At 50.6% G+C, this 25,668-nt stretch overlaps 1 protein-coding gene across 1 annotated transcript in view; it reads right to left on the bottom strand.

Annotated features, from left to right (window-relative positions):
- LOC135897380 (uncharacterized) overlaps positions 1–25,668 on the bottom strand; it is a 160,324-nt gene that overhangs the window by 12,039 nt on the left and 122,617 nt on the right. The window contains exon 2 of the mRNA XM_070533967.1: positions 4,908–5,094. Within this exon, the coding sequence (XP_070390068.1) occupies positions 4,908–5,094 (187 nt within the window). The remainder of the gene's footprint in view (positions 1–4,907; positions 5,095–25,668) is intronic.

Raw genomic sequence — 25,668 nt, 5'->3', positions numbered from 1 at the left:
TACACCTATATGCCTCTATATACCGAAGGTCCACCCGCTGCCCATATAAGGTCAGCGTCGTCCCCTTCCTTATCCCTACCGCTGAACTCATCCACGAGTCAATTTTGTTTCACACCGCACAAAGCCCATTTGTAAACGATCAAGTTCACCGCGCTTCGCGCTCGTGTATACAGAGGCCACCGGAAGAGGGACTCGGGAACAGCGAGGCGCCGTTGTGGGACTCTCGACGTCGCGTACAAAGAGCGAGCTCCGCGCGCGCCAAGGCCTTCGGCTTTCGTCAGGACCTGCGCGCGCCCCGTGGGGCGGAGAGGCACCCGGGTGTGCGCGTTGGTCGTTCCCGCACCGCAGGCGAGCGGGGCACTCAAGGTGGTCGAGCCCGCGCCGCGCCACAGGCGGAGAGAGCGGCGCGCTTTGCCGGAGCGGCCCATACGGCTTCGGCCCCTTTCCCTTCTGTTTGTTCCATTGTCCCAAGACGAGGGCGTCACGTTCGAAAGGGAGAGGGGGCGCTAATTACCATCTCAATTTGCTTACACGGCGCTTGAGCCGGACGGCGAAAGCGACGACGTGGAAGGTCTCCTTCCCTTTGCTCTCAGCTTCTATTGTGCGCGCAGCCGCGGCAGCCGTCGAAACGACGACGGCTCGCAGACGTCGGCAAGGGCGATGCCACGTCGTGTGTACGCGCACGCAGCAAGCCGGATTGCGAAGTCTTCGCACTGCGCGCGGCCCGGCTTTGCGGGTGCGTGTACAGTGTGTGCGAGTCTTAACGATTCGGCCAGTATAGGCAGAGAATAATCGTGGCCTTCAAACCGGAGACCTTTAATGCGTGAACCATTGTGTTCCTGGCCGGTAAGCTCTTTAGTACACAGAACAGTTCCATCGTGGGTGTACGTTATAAAAAGAACAGCAGGAATTATTGGTCCCGTGGCAAACGAAATCCACGCAAGAGTGCGCTTTGAGAGCAGTAAAAATATATATATATGTTCTCCAGGACAGCGCCATTCTGAGGCGCTATTAACGGACGTGGAAAGTGTTTTGTTCGTTTGTTCGTAATAGTGTTCTTTTGTGTACCGTTGCCTTGTATTTTTACTTGACATTGTCGTAACACAGCATGCGCATTGAGAGCATGCTGTTTGAAGGCTTTTCCTATATGTGGTCGCGCGAGAGCCTTTGTATCGGAGGCAAAAGTGCGACCACCACCGACCTATACCTTCGCGGAAACGGGCGAAATAGCCTATAACGAGGGTATACCCGCCTTTAGCATACCCACAGTGCCAACCTCCTTAGCTGCGCAAGCTATCCCGGTGGATATATAGCTATAGGGGATCAGGTGCATAGGTTGGGAGCAGAATGATAACCTAGTCGGTAGGGATTCATGTTAGAGCAAAGTTGGGCTTAACCAATGCGCACACGAGGAAAGGTAAACTGCCGTACGCCACATACTTTCAGCTACGTTTTTCGCGCAGTGGCGGCAAAGAAGGCTTAGACGCAACGCTTACCTGCGCATGCTCAGGGATGGTGTCATGCAGCGTGCAGGTGTCATGCAGGCTTAACTTCATTCTAACATTAGGTTGGAAGCGCGTGCTTCCTGTTACGCCCATTTCATTTATATGTGTGCTAATTAAGGCGCTGTGAGTGATCTGACTGGAGGAAAATGCTGTTTCCTGTAGAAAAAATTACCAGGTGGAAACCTTGGCGCTGCAATAGTTCGACTATACCACAGGAATGATGGTTATGGCCCGTACACGGATTTATCTTATGTTTACACATGTGGCTTCAAGCGTTATTGCGCCTTACTTTACTGCGATTTGCCTGCCTATGTCGGCCTGAAATTCTAAGCACTCTTATTCTGCTAAGCGCCGAAGGCAATAAGACTGAGGACACGCGTGATTCTTGCTAATTTTCGCATCCATAATGCAATATTCTGCCACGTGTTATCGACATGCGAAGTCACAAAGCTTTCGAAGCCAGGAAGAGAAAGTTTAGGAGAGTACATGTATCATTTCCGCGCTAGAAATACCGCCATGCTTGCCCTCAGGCACTCGGAACTTCCATCAAGGAATTTCGAATTTCCGCAAGAAACTGTATGGTCCCTCCACGGCATCCGAGATCGAAGCGGCGTACCTTGAGCAAAGGAAAGGCGCGTTCACGCTATGTCGGAGCCCACGGTCACTACTACACGCGCTCTGAGAGAGCTGCGATCTCCACCTTTTCGTTCCCGAGTCGGTGTACCGTTGTCAGATGGAAACAGGACTTCGCACCCGGAGGCGCCGCGTCCCAGAGCTTACGTGTACTCAACAACCCAACATTCGCGAAGGCAACGGCCGGCCGTTGCGGCCGTCGACGGCGAGAGTGAACGCGCCCGGCACCACTGCTTGCGGCAGCCATGCAGCGAACGAGAGAGCAAAGAAGAAGGACGTTGCTCGCTGGTATGGTCCGCGCACGCGTTGCAGCAGAGCAGCGTCTCTCGTCCGCGACCTTCCGATCACGAGTCCGGTGGCGTCGGGTGCCGCCACCTGGCCGGCGACAAGCCGGAACACCGCGACCGGTCGAGGACACGCGGCTTGCTTCGCCGGCTCGCTCCTACTGCTGCTGTTTGCACTACTGCCATAGCAGAGCGGGGGCGACCGCTGTGGATGCAGTGCGTATCGTACGGCTCGACCGCCGTTCGGGCGGGAGCGGAGCGCGTTGGTGAAGGGAATGGACCCCAACCTCCTCGTTCCCTTCACCGTTCGCTTTCTGGGCCCGTTACGCCAGAGGACAATAGCACAATGGGGCGATCGGCCGGAACAACAAACCTCATCGAGAGCGGAGACAGGCAGCCGGACGAGTGGGGAGCAAGGTGCCTCCGCCGCTGACGACCCGATGAAGGGACTCGCAGCGCGCCTGGTTCTGCACTGTCGGCGCGAGGGCGTGCGCGTTCATTCCGCCTCCGTGCGTGCAGACGGATGTTATCGTCTGTCTGTCTGTCTGTCTGTCTGTCTGTCTGTGCGTGCGTGCGTGTTTGCGTGCGTATGTATGTATGTATGTATGTATGTATGTATGTATGTATGTATGTATGTATGTATGTATGTATGTATGTATGTATGTATGTATGTATGTATGTATGTGCGTGAGCACGCTTGCGTGTGCGAGCGAGCGAGAGGCCGCGGACAAAAGCAAGTGTTTCGGTGGAAGCGACTGGACACGGGAAGGGAGGGGCCGGCACAGGTGGAGGCTCGCTTGTTCGCAATTTTACGAGATGGCTGTGCGGGGCGGAAAGACAACCGACGACACCACGAAACAGAAGCCTGAGCGAGAGAGGCGCTGCTCCCCCATGGTCGCCGTTATAACGCTCTGGAGACCCGCTACCTGGGGACATCCGGGTTACGTCTGCCCGTGGTGCAGTGCGCTTAAAGACGAGTTGTATAACGGTCGAATAACGGCTCGTCAAAAACGCGGAAGAGGACGAGAAATTCTCCGCGGACAACAACAAGGGCTATTGTTGCGGTTGACGCTAGCGGCGATTTGGAGCGTACCGCCGTTCCGTCTGTGCTAGGTCTGTCGCATCGCGTGGTATGGACTCGGGGACGTCGTAACGACGACAGAGAATGGATAGCAAGTAAGGTAAAAAAAAAGCGAGCACGTAGGATTGCGCAACCGTCGGAGTAGACAGGGCCATCGCCGCTCCTGATGGCGTCCAGAAGCAGCAGCGGGGTATCCGAAAGATTGTCGTCGCGAGAGTGCTCACTGTGCGGAAGCGATGCCACTCGCACAGTCACGTCACGTGCAATGCTCATAAAGATGTTCTTTTCCGCAAGCTTCGTTTCTCTTTTGCAAAAAAGAGGTGAGGCGTGCAGATAGGACACAAGAGTAGAGAAGTGGACAACACGAACGCCTCTTTTATGCACAATGAATCCTTACCAACTAGCTCAGCTTTCTCTCGTTCTAAGCTTCGTTTCTATCTTTCTTTGTTTCCATGAAAAGGTGGATGTAGATTTTTTTTTTAAATCCGACCCCCCGAAGTGCAAAAGATTTCGAAGCACAGTATCCGCGGAAAGGTGATAATTACGTCCATTCTCAAAAGTGAGAAACCAACTTTATGCGTCCCCGTACGACCACGTACCGCACTAATGAAATGCAGGTTATGTGGCATGGGACAAAGTAGCGTTTTGTTGAATTCTATCTATGCTCCTGAAAATTCTGCGGTCGGCTGTACGCGTAATTTGTAAATTGATTTAGTTGATATACATTTCATCGCAAAGATATGGCCAATCAACGGCCTCATACCAGCTAATGAGTAGAATCTATCTATCTATCTATCTATCTATCTATCTATCTATCTATCTATCTATCTATCTATCTATCTATCTATCTATCTATCTATCTATCTATCTATCTATCTATCTATCTATCTATCTATCTATCTATCTATCTATCTATCTATCTATCTATCTATCTATCTATCTATCTATCTATCTATCTATCTATCTATCTATCTATCTATCTATCTATCTATCTATCTATCTATCTATCTATCTATCTATCTATCTATCTATCTATCTATCTATCTATCTATCTATCTATCTATCTATCTATCTATCTATCTATCTATCTATCTATCTATCTATCTATCTATCTATCTATCTATCTATCTATCTATCTATCTATCTATCTATCTATCTATCTATCTATCTATCTATCTATCTATCTATCTATCTATCTATCTATCTATCTATCTATCTATCTATCTATCTATCTATCTATCTATCTATCTATCTATCTATCTATCTATCTATCTATCTATCTATCTATCTATCTATCTATCTATCTATCTATCTATCTATCTATCTATCTATCTATCTATCTATCTCGCAGGTGCGCCGACATCGCCTTGCGCACCGGAAGGAGCAAGCGATATGTGGCCTCACCCCCGGTGAAGTCTGCCGACGCAGACCGTCGCTGAAGGGTCTTCTTGAGCGCCGACCAGTGGTGGCGGTCCGTGACGCACAGCACGAGGGGGAACAGGAATCCCTGCGCCAGCCGCAGCCACACGACGGCCATGTCGTGCCAAGGGCTCCAGAAGCCGTCGATGTACGCGCCCAGCACGACCATCACCTGCGCACACGAAAACGGCGAGCAAGGGGTCAGAGAGAGGAACGGAGGCACGCGAACGCGACAGGGCGAGTATCAGACAACCGCGAAAGTTTATGGAACGGCTGATATGAGAAAGATGTAAACATCTCCACAGCCGCGGGATGCAACCAGCTGGTATTCGGATTTCCAGCCTGCATACCGGCATAAGGGAACAACGTGAAGTTGTGGGGTGTTACTGGCTACGCACGGTAACAAACTGATAGGAAATTTAACGTTCACTTAGATCCCATGGTCAGTAAGTTTTCTTTGTATTTTTTTTTTGCGGTTGACTGTGCGTTTCACTCTATCTCTCTATCTACGTGCAAGGGCTTGCAAACGCCAGTACGACAAGGCGTCCATCATCCCAATGAGTCGCATCCGTGCGACGATGTCACAAAAGCCTGAATGACCACGTCGTGGGAACTCTCGCGACGTCACATATCACACAGCTATAGCTGTAGACCCCTGACTGCAAGTTTTCGGGAGAAAACAAAACAACACAAAAAATGGGAAAACTCATTCAGTTGCACGATTTAAAGGAAAATGAAGCGGATACTTTCTTGTGCGGCCGCCGCACTGCACCCACAAATACGAGCAGTATAGAAGCGTGTCAGAAGCGTCACGAGACGAAGTGGCCGGTCACAGGGCTATTCACACTCCGTTCGAACAATTACGGGCTTACAGCTTGTGCAGCGTTGAACATTCCAGCAGTCGACGACAGTTGACCGGAAGTGACCACCATGTGCTGTACATCAACCACAGTATCGCTTATAGTGATAGTGCGTGTTTCCACAGCGTAGTTTGTAGGGAAAGAAAGCTAACAACTCCTAAGTCGTAACGCGACTGCCCCAGCTAACCGCCGCTGATGTCTGAACCAACCTGACGCGTTAGCCATACACAGTCGCTTACCGTGTACGTAGAAGTAATAAACAAAAAACTATATAGGGAAGTTCGTGGGGACATGCACGAGCGCTTGTTGGCGGTAACTCGTTACGGCTTCGTTACGGTGCTTGAGCCGTAATGTGTGCTCGCGTTATTATCAGCCAAGGGGAACTGTACAACAGCGCCGGGCTCACTGCGGTTCTTCGACGTGAAAAAGGGCGCACGCTTTCTCCCTCGGTCGGCTGACCTGTCAGATGGACCGCTAAGATTACACGACCCAGAACACGCGGTGCCGACCGGGCATCCACACAGCAAGTTTCCAAGCAGCCCAAGAGGCAAGAAAAGCGAAAGCTGCGGGGAAGAGGTTGCTTAATGGGCGATCCAATTTTCGCGCTCTATACCGCTGCGGTTAGAAGGGCGTATAGTAAAGGAGAGGAGACTGTACAATGCGTACGCGCTAACGACGCCAGGCTCTAGATGTGAATCAGGCTTGACCCCTGCGCCACTCTCGACGGGGCGTGGTCACCTAACAGGGCGCTTTGGGTCGCCGTTATTCGTCAGCGGGACAGGGCGGGCGAAAGTACCTAAACGTATATACGGGACGTGCCACTGACTGCCGCTGCTGCTGGCTGCATCTGAGGCGACAGACTCGTTGAGTGATTTCAGCGACGTCTGTGTTTTGCTACAGCGTAATGCCTCGGAGAACAAGGCTCGAAGGAAACATGAGGGCGACTGGCTTACTAGCAAACTCTTTGTTCAAGGAAATGGGCATTTATGCAGAAACGAACATGTACTAACACGTATGTAGGTTACTTTTCTTTCTGCATGTATTTCCCCTGCCTTTATTGTAGATTTCTTCCCTTTTCTCCACCCCCAGTGTAGGGTAGCCAACCGGGAACATCCTTGGTTAACCCCCCTACCGTCCCTCTTCGTTTCTCTCTCTCTCTCTCTCTCTCTCTCTCTCTCTCTCTCTTGTGTTATCTTGGCATGTGCCGTCTTGCGTCCTTTCTGGTCTTGTCTATAGCGCTATAGATGCTGCGCCGCAATGATGTACGGATGCACCAGCTAGTTGAGAACCGGCGTTTAGCTGACGTCTCCCTTCTATTGGGCTTTCTTTCTCTTTTCTACCTTTCTTTTTCTTTGGATGGGAAAAAATCAGGCTTCATTCCCGCTTTTTTAATTTTACTAGCATCCGCGTAATAACCTTTCTCAAATAAAGCATTACATGCGATAAAAACGCACATGAGACAGCACGCAAAGCGGAGGACTTCTGTAACGCATGCCTAATGCGACGCTTTCGTTCCAAGCACTGCGAACGCCATAACCCTGTGCTCCATTCACTGCGTATGACGTCCCGGACTCATTTTTCAACGCGCCCCATTTTACAACCACTACGTATATAGCTTCATGCAGGATGCATACATACAGGCCTTCCATCGCACGCGCGAGTGACGTATACAGCCTCGACCAACGACCGCGGCGCGACACCTTGCTGCTCCATGGACAAGTGTCAATGACTGTGTACGTCACCACCGCATGCAGAGCGGCACCCTTGCCTGGATCCTTCATTCACGAGCGGTCAGTGTTGCCATCTCCACGTTCTGTTTTCTCCTCCTCATCCTTCCTCTTATTCTTCTTCTTCTTCTTCTTCTCACTCTCTCGTATACACCGGGGTGCATTATGCTCGCCTCATTGTTTCGTCTGGCCGCGCGATGTGCCCTCTTGTCCGGCATACCGGAGCTGCGTGTCTTCTTGCTCTTCGGCCTTCCTTTTTTTCTTACGCTTAGCCGCATTTGGAGATGCGGGCTACATGTCGACGGCTCGCCGCATTCTCTACCGTTGTAAAGCAGTGCGGGTACGAGAAAGAGTGACGGGAAGAGTTGCGGTGGAAGCGATCCGAGGGTCGGGCGAGGAGAGCCTCTTTCTGGGTCACTCGAAGCACGTGCACGGTATGGGGTACGGCTATAGCTACACCTAAAGGCGGTAACCACACCGGCGGCAGCGTGCCCTCTCTTCGCTGGAAGCAACAGAAAGGGTGCTCGGGCACTTGCGCCGTCCTAACGATCCGACCGAGGGCGAGTTCGCCAGTGTGCGCACCAGGAAGGGAACTACAGCGCCGAGAAGGCGCTGCTGCAGACTCGCAAACGACGATGGACTGCACGCATGCGTTGGCGTGTTAGAGCAGCCCCCGAGGGGTGAAGGGGCCACGCGGTTCGGCTAAATGGCGGACCTAAGGCCGCGGTAGAAGCAGAGGCGATTCTCCGCGACCTTTGCGCAAGCAAAATTGCCTGTCTGGTGCCCGTGCTTGCCTTCCGCTGCTGAACGTAAAAAAAGAAAAAAGAACATACAGAAAAAACGGAAATAAATAAATAGAGAGAGAACGTTACCCGGGTTGCCACAGAAGAGAAAATTGCACCGGTAGAAGAAATTGAAAACGTAAGCACGCTGTGCCTGAGAAACCCGTCGGAAAGCCACCGTAAAAAAAGAGCGTCACGAAGCCGCTGATCCTTGCGACGCCCAATGTAGCCCACTGGGAGATGTTTGGTGCAGAGGAAGTGGCGGATATATATGTTCGCCTAAAGCCCCCTCCTCCTACCGATAGGCGTTTTTTTGTAACGTTCTCATTAACTAAATTAACCAAAGCTCAGAGGTCTTACGAAGAGGGGCGACAAACACCAAAATTTAACCTTAGAAGGTGTTATTCATGTGTCGTGAACAACAAAGTGACGATAACCGTAGTTTTCACCGCTTGTCTCACGCGTTCTAGAGCTCTTGATCTAGATGGTAACCGGCGTTACGCGATTAATTGTCGCAGGTTTAAAAGTAGCAGCATTGCGGATTACATCGCATATTGTGACAGGTACTAAGAAGATACACGTTTCCAAACGTGTTAAGTTGCAGTACCAAACACGCGTGGTTAATTAGGGACGAAAATACCTATTCACCCCGTGTCGAACCTTCTCCCCACCACCCCCTCCTCCAGCTCATAACTTTCTCACATTAAACAAAAAACCTTCATCACTTTGAACGTGCGATTGAAAGATATAGCACTGACAACGGCGCGCAGCAAACATCATATAATTTGAGCAGGCGACGCAGGCTTCTACTCCAACGAGGCGTATGTATGCATACGCTTATAGACGCATACATCTCGGGGACCAGCGACCTGCAACACGTTTCAGCACCAAATACGAGTCTTTTTTCTCGGAGTATCTCGCGATATCTCTTCCCCAGAATTCCCGGGAAGCGCACGGTGTGCGGCCGAGGAGTATACTGAACGCCGCGCACGGTTCTCTCGCATAGAAGAACGTGCACACGGCACTCGGACAGTTATAGCAGCCAGCACGGGATCCGTACACCATTCACCGTTTCCCTGGAAACCGCAGTCGCTCCACCGACGGGCCGCAAAGGCGGGCATTACGCAACCATCCGACCTCCCACTCCCGTAGAGACAGACGGCCATCGACGACGACCTTTGGGGGCGGAGCAGAAGAAGAGGGAGACAAAGGTCGCGGCACGTACATGTGGTACCTACGGCGCGCGGCCCCGCACATTCCGTCATGGACGAGGGCAGCAGAACGGGCGCGGGAAAGAGAGTGATCGGCGGTGGTGGGGGAAGCGGCGCACTCACGGAGAGTCGTCCGATGTACATGCTCGCGTATAAGAACGATGCGCGCTCGTTCACAATGCGCGGGCTCGGTCTGGCACACTCCATCACAGTGGACGTGAGCCTCAGCCGGCCGGACACAGAGAGTGGGCGATCGTCATCATCAGCGCTGCGGCCGAATACGCATAGGGGCAAGTGTATGCGGGGTGCTCCTGGACCTCGCGGCGCTGCACGGAGGACCTCTGGCGCGCGTGCAACGGCGGACACAAGCGTTGCCACCCCCCCCCCCCCCCTTCTTCCCGGACGCGCTGCAGGGTCGGTCGCCCTCCCCTCTCTGCGTGCGGTTTTAATGGTTGCGGCCATCGCGTGATAGAGGTGCCCTATAGTCTCGACCATGTCAGAAGCGTTGCCCAAGCCCGGGGTGTAAAATGGCGCGCAGATACCCGCCTACGCGTTGGAATGCAGTCCGGCCGGTATGCAGCAGCGCATGTAAGCACAGACTGTCGGTGCCATGCTCGTCGGAGCAACCAAGCAAGCGGGCCACCGGGCGCCTTACTCTACAATGGGGAGAATCGTCGATGTTCGTCCTGAACTCTCGGTGGCGTGGTGCGGCACTGACTGTCAGTGTGCGCCTTGGTTTTGTGTTCTTGGTATTGCGGTAACCATTCTGTGTAATTGTTCATAATGGTATAATGACTAACTATTCGAGAAGCCTACTTCGCACGTGCGCTCGAAACAAAAGTTTACAAGATTAGTTAGTCTCCCGTAGTTCTTACATCGGTTACGGGCAACAAGCGACCCACACGCAGCCAGTTGTGTGCTTTGACTTGTCCATTCATGGCAAAACATTGTAGCTGTCGAGAAGAAAATGTGGGTGGTGTGGGAGAGGCTCAAAGGCTAAATCTTCGAGCATATCGCTAACTTCAAGTGAGGCGTAGACATGAGCGGTTACTGCAACTTGTTGATCGATCTATTGATTGATTGATTGATTGATTGATTGATTGATTGATTGATTGATTGATTGGAAGCACTTCAAAGTGACACGTCAGCTATGAGGAACACCGTCCGTGTATGCGAAACTTTTTACACTCGATCGGCTCCACCGGAATGCGACAACCACGGCTGACAACCGAACTCGCTATATTGCTGCAGCTTGTGTTTCAGTCTACATGTTTATTTTTTTTTCAAACTTTCTATCCAACATTATGCCCCAGCATGAAGCCAAGCATACTCGAGATGGATCAACTTTTCTTTTGAAGCGTCTTCTACTTGGCCAGCGCTTCTTATTCAGTCGAGGAACTCGGACGCGGACGCATTACACCACTCACTTACGTTAAACTGAAAACTAAGACACACTTTATATTGTTGCGGTGCACGGCAGCGGCCCGACGTACACTTTTGACCATAAGGAATCGGGACGACATGGAATGCGAAATGGAGACGTTTCCGAAGCGACGGTTTTTATAAAGCCGCTCGATAAGTCGCCCGTATAATTACGCTAAAACTAACGTCTGCCATCTACATCCTTTCCGCGAACTTTCTCGACACCCTTAACACAGTCCACGCAACGCGTTTTTCGACTGCACGCCCTGCCTGCCGTGCCTCGCGCAACATCGCCACGGCAGCCATCAGTGAACCGGTGGCTCAGTGCTCTGAAGTGCGTCGAAATGGGCCACCATATAGAAGCCGCACTCACTACCGCCGTACCTGGCAATTTGAGCGCGCACTGTCTTTTTCCACACGTCCGTTAAGGTGGGGATAGAAAAGGAGAGAAAGAAAACGGTTGGAGGGCCCGACCAGGTCACGACAATTACGCGTCTAGCGGGCCGCACACTCTTCCAGACCGCAAAACGGTGGTGCAGCGGCTGCCTGTCGGGTCCCAAAGAGAGTCCCAGGCCAGAGGCAGCGTTGCCACTTCGGCTGCTGCCTCGGGGACGGCGAGAGAGCCACACACGAGACACTCGGGAACCCTTCAATTCCTAGCCCCCCCCCTTACGGCGAACTCACGAGCGCTCCGCTATTATGGGACAGGTTATCCGTGCCTCGCACGTCCGCAGCTTTATAAGGGAGAGACACAGAGAGAGAGAGAGGAGGACAGTCAGTCGGCTTCTTTTTCGACTGCGAACTCGTACCGTACTTACGCGCGTATTGGACGCGCTTAAGATTCAAGCAGCTTCGGCGGCACGCATCGTAGGCGATCGTCTCGCTGGCGAAGATGCTCGATCCTCCCAATGGAGGAACTTCCATGCTTGTCACGTTATGAAAAACAAGTTACGGAACTTTGCTTAACTCACGCAAACTCACATTGTCTGCCACGGAATAGTCTAAGATTACGGACTTCCGAGATTCTCGCTCGCACAGCGCTGATCAATCACTGCGACTACATACAATCGCCACCAGGTCGTTCCCGATGTGAAGTATAGAACTGCTGTGGCATCTGGAGCTGGCGATAGCCTTCACAGATGCATACTCCATCGTCGTCAAAATGGCTGACTCCCCAACGTTCGACAACTGCAGACGCAAAAGCACCATTGAGAACATTCTCGATCTGCCCTCGTTCGAAATCGGCATCTTCCTATAGTGCGTTTCGCCGTCTGTGCGCCCGATCTGTCATAAAGATAAATGCCCAAATGTGCATGTGACCTCATCTGACATCAAACTCAAAAGCGCAGCGCACGCTGCCCAAACAAAACAGACTTGAGTGGCTGTCTCTTTTACTGTGCGCATTAATTATCTATTCATAGCTGTGCTTCCTTTACTTTTTCTTTGAAACCCCCTTTTGCGTTCAGTGGACAACAAATTGGGCAGCCGTATAAGTAAGCCTTCCTGCCGTCTCTAAACAGCGAAGTCTAGTAGCCTGCCTTTAAAGCAAATAATTTTCACGGCAGGAAGCCCCGACGCTAACTACCGTAAGAAGATCGCGCACGGTGACGCTTTTGGAGCTTAGCCAACGATTAACCGACACTGTACAGTGTCTGCAGTGTGAGTTTGGTGAACGTAAATAAGACGGCAAAGTGCAAAAGCGTCTCAAGTGCTGACTCATTAAATATACCGCCAGAAGGAAAATTGCGATGACTGACGGAGCTTCAACTGACAGCAACACTAAGAGCTATGTAGCCTGACTGAACGTTTCAAAGCTATGCTGCGCAATTCGAAGCATAGCTGTTCCCACACCTATGAGTTACGACGCCAAAATATTTGCTGTGGTCTTTCACGGCTGTTGCACCTGCCGCATATTCGTTCTCTTCTTCTCCGAATGTTTCAGATAGCAGCGTACATGTCCCAAGTATCTACAGGTACACGCAGGAACAGGTTATAGACGCGAGAGTACGGTACACGGCGGCGGCGCGAACGCTGCGTTGTCCACTTTTGCGCGGCAGAAGACAGCCTTGAACCAGAAACCCGGGAAGAGATTGCGGACTCACGGCTTCATTCTTGCCGTCGCCTATTTCGCCGTTGTTGCTGCCAGTAATTCTTCTTCACCGGGAGGACGACCGGCTTCCCTTTCCTGAGCCTTTATTCGGCAGGAGCGGGGCCGTCCGCGCGGCATATTTCTTCCTCCGTCCGGCCCGTTTGCCGTTGGAACGCAGACGACGGGCCTGCAGACGCAGTCCCAGAAATTACGTGCAGCGGAACAGTTCAAGAAACAGCTGTTCCACCGCGCTGCAAAGTAGAATCTCCAGCTGAAACTTTCGTGTAAACGACTTCTTCGGTCACTGCTAATAGCTAAGTCACCGCGGACATCCGCAATGAAACTTCCAAGCCCTGTGAAGGGGTAGTGAACGTCACACGGCACCACTCGCGTGGAAGGTCCAGAAGAGCGCGCCACCTGTCGACGGATTGACACAGTGGTCGTCAAAGGGTCAGACGTGTTCCTGTTCCTCGTGGCACGAACGGCAGAGCAGCACGCTGCACGAAACTGGTCAAACCGGGCCACGAGCCTTCCGTATGCCAAACGCAACAACAGTTCGATTCGCTTGTCCGTTTCTCGACGACTGGTGGCGAAGTTGCGCTGCATGGCCACGGGACTGCGAATCCAGTTCCTCCTCAAAGACGCGAGTACATAGAGGGCACCTGGCGCCCTTGAACTGATGTTATTTGAACGCCTGCTTGTAAAGAAAAAGAACGCGCTGCGTTACATAAATTATGCTCGAAGGACAGCTGCATCGTTTTTTGAAGACACGTCCACAGCCTCCAACGTCGTCAGCCGCCGCCGCTTTCGAAGAGCGGCGCGAACGGGTCTAAAGTTACGACGTTCGATATTGCTGAGCTCGAGGTCGCGGGTGTGCTTCCCAGCCGCGGCGTACATAGCCCCTTCCTATGTGAACGGAACGCGCAGACATTCGCGTACGTAGAATTACGTGCAGGTTAAGGACACGCAGATGGTGAAACTTGACCCGCAGGCCTCGCATAACTGTTATTATTGACCAAGGAAGCGTACAAACCTCGCACGGAAAGAATGACAAGTGTGTTAGCAATTGTTTCCTGAAGTAGACGCCGCACGCACGGCAGCCGCTTGAAGATGAAAGCATAAGGGAGACAGACCGACGGGAGCAGGCGCGACACATCACACAGTTAAGAAGTATGTCATGAGAAGCCAACAAACATTGACACCAAGGACAACGTAGGGGACATTATTTGTACTTACTAAATGAATTAAAGAAAGAGTATGAGCGCTCGAAGAGTATGAAAGTTAAGAGTATGAGAGTCGAGACTCGAAGTTGAGTAGCAGAAACTATACAGGGCAGCTTCGCGAGTCTCGTATCCAGTGGGAGCTCGATCTTTTGGAAAAGAACGAGAAAAAAGAAGAAAAAGATCACCTGAGCGTAATTTCAGACGGATCAAGCAGCCGGAACATTGCTCAGCAGCCCTAAAAATTACATTAAGTTATGGAGCTTTACGTGACAAAACCACAATCTGATTACGACGCACGCCGTAGTTAAGGGGCTCCGGAAGTTTCGACAACCTGGGGTTTTTTCAATGTGTACCTAAATCTAACTACACGGGTGTTTTCGCCGGATTCGATCCCGCGACCTCGTGCTTAGCAGCCGAAAACCATGGCCACTAAGCAAGCACGGCGGGTATTGCTCAGCAGCACTGAGAGGACGACCGGTGAAAGTTATGAGGGAAAAAAAAAAGAACTAAGATGGCCCTCACGGAGCGTGCACGTGCGATAGTATCGCCCGAACGGCGGCATGTGCTTGTCGCTTTTGTGCACCGCGCACCAAATTCGCGCATGCGACCTTCCGCGATACGCGCACCATTATAAGGTCTAAAAACCGACAGCGAAAGCGGCTTCCAGCCCAGTGCTGGTCACGGCGCACGGTCGTCTTCACCACGACCCGATTACAGCGTCTCTATTATAAGACGGCTCGTTACTGCAACGCCCTGGGCGATAAACACAGCCACGTTCATGGGCGAGCGCAACAATGGCGCGATATATTAAGAGGGCGCCCACGAGAAGCGGCACGAACAGAAGGGGAAGGGAAACACCAGGGAACGGAAGGAAAATTGCAGTGCGGGAAAGGCGGGCGATGCTCATTGCCTTCGGAAAGAAGTACGCAAGCTTGAGACCCGACGAGGAACCAGGAAGGAAAACAAACACACAAGCGAGCAAGCATATCAGGCAGTGTAAACAGGTATCAATTAAACCGTAAAGGTGGCAAATGCAAAAAGAAATAGTAACGAGGAAGAGGGATGAACGGCCGGGTTATCTAAATTGGCGCGTAGAATAGCACGGCCTTATCACTGCGTGCGTGTAGCTGCTCTACTAACTACAGATAAAAAAAGGTTGGCGCCGCTGCGAGCACTCAAAGACGGAAATATAGTGCATACAGAACGCGATAAAAAAAAAGAAAAAGGATAAAAGCCGAGGAAGCACGAAGAGCCGGGGAGATAATATGCAGAGGCTGTTGTTATCTGTTCGGTAACCATGCGTCTCTTTTAGCGAGTAAGAACAGAAGAAGGCCGTATACGGTGGGCAACTAAGCCTTCTACGCGCCAGAAATGAACGCAGGCAAGTTGGTAAACAAAAGGGGAGCGGGAGAGGAACAAAACTCCGAAAGGAGCGCACAACGAAACCACGTAATTGGCATCGTTCGGCGAAGAGAGCCGTCGCCTGCACAGATATAGAAAGGCGGAGAGTGCGCGAAGTCACCGTGGAGGGCGCTTAATTGCATGCGACCCGGTGACGGTGTCTCATTTGGCTACACAGAAACGGAAAGGGAGACGATAAAGGAGAGAGAAAAAAGAAGCGAGGGACCGGAATTAGCAGCGTCGCGCCGGTGTACACCTGTCGCACGGAATGAATGAAAAAAAAGAAAGGGAACGTGGGAACGGGGCCCGCGTCCCAGACCCTCTGGGGAAGGTCGAGCCGCGCTATGGCAAGAACTGCCCTCTGGCCAGCACAACGCGATTAGGCTGGTTGTTTAAACGTGGCTACGAAGCCAGCCGTCTACTGCCCGACAAGTCCTCGGGAACTGTTTCTTCATGCAACGTCTAAAATTTCACGTTGTTTTTCAACGACTTGGAAGAGAGAGAGAGGGAGAGGAGGGGCCGTGAGGTTAACCAGACGCACGTCCGGTTTGCTACCCTGAACTGAAGGTGAGGGTACATAGGAACAAAAAGAAAGAGAGGGGGAGAGAACTATAGTTGCGCATGCACCTTAAGGTGAGCAGTAAGTCTGTGTATAAACGATCGCAGAGAATTGCCCGCTTCCGGTACTGAGAACGGCTTTGAGTCCAGCCAGTTTTATAGATCCAGAGAGGTTCACGCTCGAACCCGTACACAGGAAAAAAGGGGACGGAAAGATGAACTGCTGACGTTGAAACGATGTAGAGATGTTGCGATGTCGAGATATCGATGTCGAGAGCTGGTGAGACAACAGAAGACAAAAAAAAAAAAGAAATGATAATTGAACTATGCCTGAACCCACCTGTCCTACAGACGTTTGACACACTGAACGATAGCTTGTGGGAAATAGCGTCCCAGGGAGGTTGTGGTTAAACAGTCATGCCTCGCAGGCACTGATTGCATACTGATACTTAAGCGCGTTCAGTTAGGGCCATTCTTTGCTTTTATAGCTAACGATTCTTTCCAGAGGCGTCATTGTCGGTCAACAAATTATGACGCAGCCTCAACTGATTGGAGGGTTTAATAGACGTGCTTCATCTTTATACGTAGCATCCTCGGGGAACCGTTTAAGCCGACCCGGGAACGATGACTGTAGGCCGTCTGTAATTGCCGAGATTAGGGGTGCCGGAAATTTTGACGGAATGTGCAAGCATGCTTCAGCGGCATCCGCCAGCGGTACCTACTCACACCGAGGCTGCGGCGTCCGCGCATAGCTTCACGTAGCTTCGCCTCGAGAGCCTCGAACACTTTGCTATATAAGGACGGTGCCAATCAGTCACTGACGCAACGCAAAGTCGATGTAGCTGCACGGTCAGCTAAGGGGAAAAAAAAGAACGCATGCAACTGGGTGTGACGGGAGCGGAGAATTATTTTCAACGCATAAGCGCTCCGCGGATGAGTCCTTCGATCATCATCATCAGCAGCATATTTTATGTGCACTGCAGGACGAAGGCCTATGCCCGCGATCTCCAGTTACCCCTGTCCTGCGCCACCGATTCCAACTGGCACCTGCGAATTTCTTAATTTCATCACCCCACCGAGACTTCTGCCGTCCTCGACTGCGCTTCCCTTCTCTAGGCACCGATTTTGTAACCCTAATGGTCCACCGGTTATCTAACCTACGCATTACGTGACCTGCCCAGCTACATTTCGCCTTGTTGATGTCAATTAGAATATCGTCTATACCCGTTTGTTCTCTGATCCAAACCGCTCTCTTTCTGTCTCTTAACGTTATGCCTAGCACTCTTCGCTCTATCGCTTTTTGCGCGGTCCTTAGCTTGTTTTCGAGCTTCTTTGTAAGTCTCCAATTTTCTGCCCCATATGTTAGCACCGGTAGAGTGCACTGATTGTACATCTTTCTTTTTAGTGATAATGGTAAGCTTCCAGTCTGGACCTGACAATTTCTTCCGAATGCGCTCCAACCGATTTTTACTCTTCTATGAATTTCATTCTCAGGGTCAGGGTTCCCTGTGATTAGTTGACCAAGGTAAACGTACTCCTTCACAGACTCTAGAGGCTGGCTTGCGATCCTGGACTCTTGTTCCCTTGCCCAGCTATTGATTATTATCTTTGCCTTCTGCATATTAATCTTAAACCCCACTCTTATATTCTCTCTATTAAGGTCCTTAATCATTTGTTGTAACTCGTCCGCATTGTTGCTGAACAGAACAATGTCAACGGCAAACCGAAAGCTGCTGAGATATTCGCCGTCGATCCTTACTCCTAAGCCTTTCCAGTTTAATAGCTTCAATACTTCTTCCAAGCATGCAGTGAATAGCATTGGAGAGATTGTGTCTTCTTGTTTGACGCCTTTCTTTATAGGTATTTTACTGCTTTTCTTGTGTAGAATTAAGGTAGCGGTGGAACCTCTGTAAATATTTTCCAAGGTATTTACGTAAGTCGTCTGTACTGCTTGATTACGTAATGTCTCTATGCTGCTGGTATCTCTAGTGAATGAAATGCATTTTCGTAATCTATGAAAGCCATACCTCTATAGAGGGGCTGACTGTGCTCTGCGGATTTCGCAGAGTACAATGCTTCGCTCACTTCCTGTCAATATCTGAACCAGAACTAAGATCATGTTTGGCCTACAACAAGCGAAGCAGTAAGGAGAAGGAAAGGAAAAATAAAATTAAAAAAAACAAAGAGCAAATGATCTGAAAGAAAGAAAGAAGAAAGGAGTGGTCTGACCAAATGCTGTTTCTCCACCTTTATTCAATTAATGGCGCTGCTAAGCGAGATTCTGTCACTTATTTGCCATTGTATTCTGTTCTTCCACTTCCATCTTCAACCTGATGTCTCGAAAGCTCGTTCACTTATATGTAGTATCGGGGTGGGTGTTCCCTTTCACCGGGGTCTCGAACCGTCTAATTCAATAAAGGTTTACTCATTCGTGCAATCCGCACCTAATTAAGTTTCTCTCAACATTTCTGTAAAAAAAAATATATGCAACGGAACCGCTGGTAGACATGTAGATCGCTTTTGTATACTTCGGCATGGTCGACCGCAAATGATCCCGAGGCGTCCTGAGAATATTGATGGGGCGTCCGGCTTTGGCGTTCAATTATTTTCATCTTTACATAGTGCGGCAATTCTTTTCGTTCCCCAGTAAGGCTGTCGTTAAACGATTTCGCGCAAATATATACGCTCGACGGCCGGTCCCGTAATCGCCCCTATTCCCACTGCCCCTCTCCCCTAAAAGCTGACGCAGGAACATGATAGAAGGACCGCACGAGGACACACCTCTCTCCCGTGCGCCGTAAAATTACGTCGATTACCTCTGCGAAACAGAAAAGAAATAAACGAGGACACGCCGTACCGCATCGCCTATAAGACTTATCTGGTCTTACGGACGCCAAAGTGTCGAGCATTCCCGACCCGCACCGAAAGGATTCAATACGCATCGAGAAAAAGAATACGCAAAGAAGATCAAAACAGAGGAATAGCGCGCGCCTATACGGGTGAATGCGGAGAATACAAAAAAGAAAGAAAGAAATACATAAATTAGCGGTTTTCCGTCAATTGAGGCGAGCGACACGAGACGTTTCGTTTCGCTCTTATTCGACTGTTGACGACGAGGACGGAGAAGAGCGGCACGCATACACGCCCGAGTTCGTGGGGACGAGCATGTCGAAGGCCGGGCGATGTGTATGTGCAGTTCGTGCCCGTGGTGAGGAAGGTGAGGAAGGGAGGAGGGGGGGAGGACCCTCGGAGCGTGCCAAACAAATTATTTCCCGGTGACCCACGACATGCACGGCCGAAGGCGCGCCCGATTGGCGGAGAGGCGGAAATGCGACCGCTGCTGCCAAGACGCGAACATCGGCGACGCAAATCGGTGAACGCGTTTCGAACGCGATGGCGCGAGAAAAACAGAGCGAGAGATGCGAGTAGGTGCGTAGGACGAGTTGTATATATACAACTCGTCTATAGATGCGACCGCATCTATAGATGCGGAAGATGCGAGCGCGAGTTGAAACAGTGGCGAATATTTTGTTTGCTTGAAAACGTTTTGACTTGTTGCTCTTCTTCTTTTTTTTTTCTTGAGGGTGATTACGCTCCGGAGTTATTCTCCCTCCGCCAGAAAACACTAATGTATATACCTCAATGGCTATGGCGTTGCGCTGCCGAGCTCGAGGTGGGTTGGTGGAGTTTCGGCAGCAGCGACCGCACTCCGATGGGGGCAGAATGAAAAAAAAAAACATGAGAAAGGAGAGAAAACAGAAACGCTCGTGTAGCGTGCACTGTGTTCACGTTAAATAACACCAGGCGGTAGAAATTAGCATAACGTCGAAAAACGAAAAACTCGAGAATATAATTAAGGAGACGCGACTATATACAAAAAAGTAAATCAAGGAAGAGCATACTCGGAACATAAAATTTGTGAATGCTAACGAAGAACAAAAAGGGAAGAAAAGTAAATAAAGAAAGAAATAGAAATGACGAATCAAAACGCAACAAAACCAAACGAAGGGAGTGAACTAAAATTTTCTGCAAAGCAACGTCTTCGCATCCAGCGCCGTCATGCAGTCTGTACACAGTTATCTCGACGGGCTAAGATACGCGCAAGTATACAGGTGTGACGCACGAGAGCGAGCCGCGTGTGCAGAGCACGACGCCTCATTTGACTGTATTCTTCGACCGCGACGTGTGCGACTGCTGGTTTTTCGCTAAGATAGAAATCCAATAGGACAACACTGAATGGGCAGGACAGTTTTGAATAGGACAACCTCGACTTTTTGTGGCACCACCTTTTTTCTTGTCCAACGTAAAAAGAAAACACAAAAAGACTAAATGTGCGTTAAAGCTATAAATACTACGTCTATGAAGGATTCGCCAGACTTCGTAAGCTAAGTGACGTGGTTGCATTTTCCCGGTTCCTCTGGTACCTGGCGTCGCTCAAGCATACAGCACAGCGTTGTTGCTTAAATATGTGTTCAAGAAAAGCAAGAAATTAGCAAAGAGGAAGTGGAAACGAGGACAACGGTAATGTCTTCAAGCGAATTTGTTTATGGCTAGGCTTCCGTGCAGTTTTGTTCTGCGTCATAAAAGTGCTGCGCAATTTCGAGATAAAAGTGCTACGAAATTGCGCAGCACTTTTATCTCGGCAGGAGAGAGTTTCCCCTTCCACACAAGAAGTTAAATAGAGCGCAGGCATTGACCCTCAGATTACTGCAAACAGGCTCATATCCCAGCCCGGCTTTATTCCACAAAATTTATCCCGACACCTATGCCACTAGTTCTTGCAGGCATTGCAATGACATCGCTAGCCTAGATCATATGCTCTGGCGTTGCCCCTCGTTACGAGGCACAGAAGACATCAATGAAGACAAGTGGCTCTGCGCTATCAAGAGCCCTGATGCCGGGGTGCAACTATGGGCTGTCCAGAGGGCCCACGATGCGGCGGTCGGGCAAGGCCTGGCTGTCCCAACGTGGGAGCGGCCCGCAGCGCGCTGAGTCGCGTACCTCAGGACCTTATTAAAGTTTCGCATCCATCCATCCAACAAAAACTATCATAATCAGCAATGGCTCATACCTCCTAAGCAAGCAAAAAAGTGCAACGGCTGATCCTTCTCATAATGAAGAAGCTATATATATATATATATATATATATATATATATATATATATATATATATATATATATATATATATATATATATATATATATATATATATATATATTGTAATAAGGCGATTTATTAAGAGGCACTGGGCACAGTCTGGTAGCGCTGGCAGTCGACAAACGCTGATCACGCGCACAGCCGCAACAAGAGCGCCTTCTTCGTCTTCCTCTTCACCACATTTGCCCCCGGGAGAGAAGAGGAGCCATCCAGGCGACTTACGGCGTAGGTAGGATGAGGGGGTCATAGTACGGCTTAAGTCGGTTGACATGAACCGTGTCACGCCCGCGATGCCTATGGTCGGGTGAAGGTGTCACAGGTTCTACAACATAGGTGACAGCGGAGGTACGGTCTATGACGCGGTAGGGGCCATCATAGCGTGCGAGGAGTTTGGTCGAAAGGCCAGGGCTGTGAGGCGGGACCCACAACCAAACAAGGGAACCAGTCGGGAAAACTGGTGTAAGCGCGTCACTGTCATGCCGCAGCTTTTGACGACCTTGAGCAGCGGTCGTAAGGGCTCGCGCGAGCTGCCTACAGTCCTCGGCGTATTTGGCTGCTTCAGACACAGGCGTGCATTCGGAAGCGTCGGGTCGGTATGGGAGCATTGTGTCCATAGTACACGAGGGCTCTCGTCCATACAGCAGAAAAAAAGGCGAAAAGCCAGTGGTAGCTTGTGTGGCCGTATTATAGGCATACGTGACGAACGGCAAAACAGTGTCCCAGTTACTGTGATCCGAGGCGACGTACATAGTCAACATGTCACCGAGTGTGCGGTTGAACCTCTCTGTCAAGCCGTTCGTTTGCGGGTGGTAGGCTGTAGACTTGCGGTGAACGATGCTGCATGCAGCGAGAAGGGCTTGGATGACTTCGGACAAGAAGACACGGCCCCTGTCGCTGAGCAGTTCGCGTGGTGCGCCATGTCGAAGAACGAAGTTCCGCAAGATGAAGAACGCAACTTCGCGCGCAGAGGCTGCCGGTAGTGCGGCAGTCTCGGCGTAGCGCGTCAAGTGGTCGACACCTACAATTATCCATCGGTTACCCGAGGAACTGCAGGGAAGTGGCCCGTACAGGTCTATGCCGACGCGATCGAAGGGCCGAGCCGGGCAGGGCAGCGGCTGTAGCTCACCAGATGGGCGCTGTGGAATTTTCCGCCGTTGGCAGGCCGTGCAAGCGCGTACGTACTGGCGCACGAAGTGATACATGCCGTGCCAGTAGAAACGCTGCCTTAGGCGAGTATACGTTTTCAGAACACCGGCGTGACCATTATGAGGAGCAGCATGAAAATAAGCGCATATGTCAGAACGCATGTGTCGTGGTATCACCAGGAGCCATTTGCGACCATCAGGCAAATAATTTCTGCGGTAAAGAACGTTGTCGCGGACAGTAAAGTGAGCGGCTTGGCGACAAAGTGTTCGAGAAGAGGGTGTGGCGGATGGGTCGTGGAGGAAATTCAGCATAGTTGAAAGCAGGGGATCCTTACGCTGCTCGTCCGGCATACCAGCGACGTTGAAGGCTGACATGGATGCGAAGAGCGGAGACAATGAAGCCACATCACAAGGTAGCGGCGATCGAGAAAGCGCATCGGCGTCAGAGTGCTTTCTGCCCGATCGGTAGACAACGCGGATATCATATTCTTGTAAGCGGAGTGCCCATCGCCCTAGGCGACCTGACGGATCCTTCAACGAGGACAGCCAGCAAAGTGAATGGTGGTCGGTGACAATGTCAAAAGGGCGACCATATAGGTATGGACGAAATTTGACGAGCGCCCAAATAATGGCCAAGCACTCCTTTTCTGTTACTGAGTAGTTGGCTTCTGCCTTCTTTAAGGTGCGGCTCGCATACGCGACGACGTACTCGTCATAGCCGTCTTTCCGTTGTGCGAGGATTGCACCAAGTCCGATACCGCTGGCGTCCGTATGTACCTCTGTAGGCGCTGTGGGATCGTAGTGTCGAAGAATCGGTGGCGAAGTAAGTAGGCGACGTAGTTGCTGGAAGGCTTCGTCACAGGAAGTTGACCACGCGGAGATGCCGTTAGTAGCGGTAAGCAAATTGGTCAGTGGTGCGATGATAGTCGCGAAATTGCGCACAAAACGCCGAAAGTAAGAGCAGAGCCCTATAAAGCTGCGGAGTGCCTTAAGAGTAGTGGGCGTCGGAAACTCTGCGACCGCGCGAAGCTTGGCTGGGTCAGGAAGCACGCCGTCCTTCGATACAACGTGACCCAATATTGTCAACTTGCGAGCAGCAAAACGGCACTTTTTGATGTTAAGTTGGAGACCAGCAGAGGTGAGGCAGGTGAGTATCTCACGCAAGCGAACGAGGTGCGTCGGGAAATCTGGCGAAAACACCACGATGTCATCAAGGTAGCACAGACATGTTTTCCACTTGAAGTTGCGAAGGATGGTGTCCATCATGCGCTCGAAAGTAGCGGGCGCGTTGCAGAGCCCGAATGGCATTACGGTAAATTCGTACAAGCCATCGGGCGTGATGAAAGCTGTCTTCTCACAGTCATCATCTGCCATGGGCACTTGCCAATAGCCGGAGCGAAGATCCAAAGATGAGAAGTACTCCGCGCCTTGCAAGGAGTCGAGGGCGTCATCAATCCGAGGCAGCGGATAGACATCTTTACGAGTGATCTTATTGAGTCGACGGTAATCCACACAGAAGCGTATTGACCCGTCCTTCTTGCGTACTAATACTACAGGAGACGCCCAAGGACTGTGGGAAGGGCGAATGACGCCACGGTGCAGCATGTCGTCGACCTGCTCGTTAATGATCTTGCGCTCGGCTGCCGATACGCGGTATGGTCGTTGGCGTAAAGGAGGATGGGAACCAGTGTGTACGCTTTGAGTGACGGTTGCCGTACGTCCCAGAGATAGTTGGTCACAGTCAAACGACGAGCGAAAATTCTGAAGAAGCGCGAAGACTTGCTGGCGATATGGAGGCGGCAGATCGGCGTCTACGACAGATTCAAGAACGTCTGACGACGATGACGACAACGATGATGATGATGATGCGCATGGCACGGGAGAAGTGAGGGCGTCGAGTTCATAACAGGCTGTGTCGTCGGTAACATCGAGAATGTGAAGCGGGTCAAGGGGCTGAACACGACCGAGTGATTCGCCGCGCAGTAACGTCACATGGTAGTGAGACGGGTTACACACAAGCATTGAGGATAATCCAGACGCAGTGGTGAGGACGGCAAATGGGAGAGGTAGGGCCTTGCGACGGAGAAAAATCGGCGACGGTGTAAAAAGCACTGTAGCGTCTGGCGCGGTAGAGCAAGAGACGGGCACAAGCGCACACATGTCGGGTGGTATGTCCGTATCGGACACAATAGTGAGCTTGGAGGCTTTCTGTTCAGAAGGGTCAGGCAGTGGGGCATCGGCAAGCGGGAAAAGCGCTACTTCGGCCCGGGCACAGTCGATGATGGCACGATGATGAGACAAGAAGTCCCAGCCGAGGATAATGTCATGTGAACATGATGACAACACGAGAAATTCAACAACATAGACAATGCCGTCGATGACCACCCTGGCAGTACATTGAGCGAGCGGGGCTATATGCTGCGCAGTCGCGGTGCTTAGAAGCATACCAGACAACGGCGTTGTGACCTTATGGAGGCTGCGACAAAGCTTTGCGTCGATAACAGAAACTGCAGCCCCAGTATCAATAAGCGCAATTGCGGCGGTTCCTTCGACCAAAACGTCCAATAAATTGCGTGGCGACTGTGCAGGCCTTGTAGAAGTCGCGAAGCTTGCAGTTATATATATATATATATATATATATATATATATATATATATATATATATATATATATATATATATATATATATATATATATATATATATATATATATATATATATATATGCATATATATATATATATATATATATATATATATATATATATATATATATGCATATATATATATATATATATATATATATATGTGTGTGTGTGTGTGTGTGTGTGTGTGTGTGTGTGTGTGTGTGTGTGTGTGTGTGTGTGTGTGTGTGCCTTTCGTCACGACGATGACCACCGATCAAGACAATAAATGTGTTCCTACCTTCTACAAAATTTTGTATCGCCTCTGTGTCGTGTGCTAAACAGCTTCGCTGGTCATCGACCTTCACAGAGTGGAGTGGTTCACGATTTTTTGAAGAGGACAGTAAGCATATTGTTTCGAAGGCGCTCTTTGTTCATTGGTTAGCCGAGCCCTTGACCTAGTTTGTATGCTCCACGTCAGACAGTCGCAAGAACGTCACCGCAAGCTACAGTTCATCGCCAATACATTTATTTCCCCCACTTCTTT

Source organism: Dermacentor albipictus, chromosome 2 (assembly GCF_038994185.2).
Source record: "Dermacentor albipictus isolate Rhodes 1998 colony chromosome 2, USDA_Dalb.pri_finalv2, whole genome shotgun sequence".
NCBI classification, from domain to species: domain Eukaryota; kingdom Metazoa; phylum Arthropoda; class Arachnida; order Ixodida; family Ixodidae; genus Dermacentor; species Dermacentor albipictus.
The sequence above is the reverse complement of the archived record's forward strand: the minus strand, read 5'-3'. Positions and strand labels throughout refer to the sequence as shown.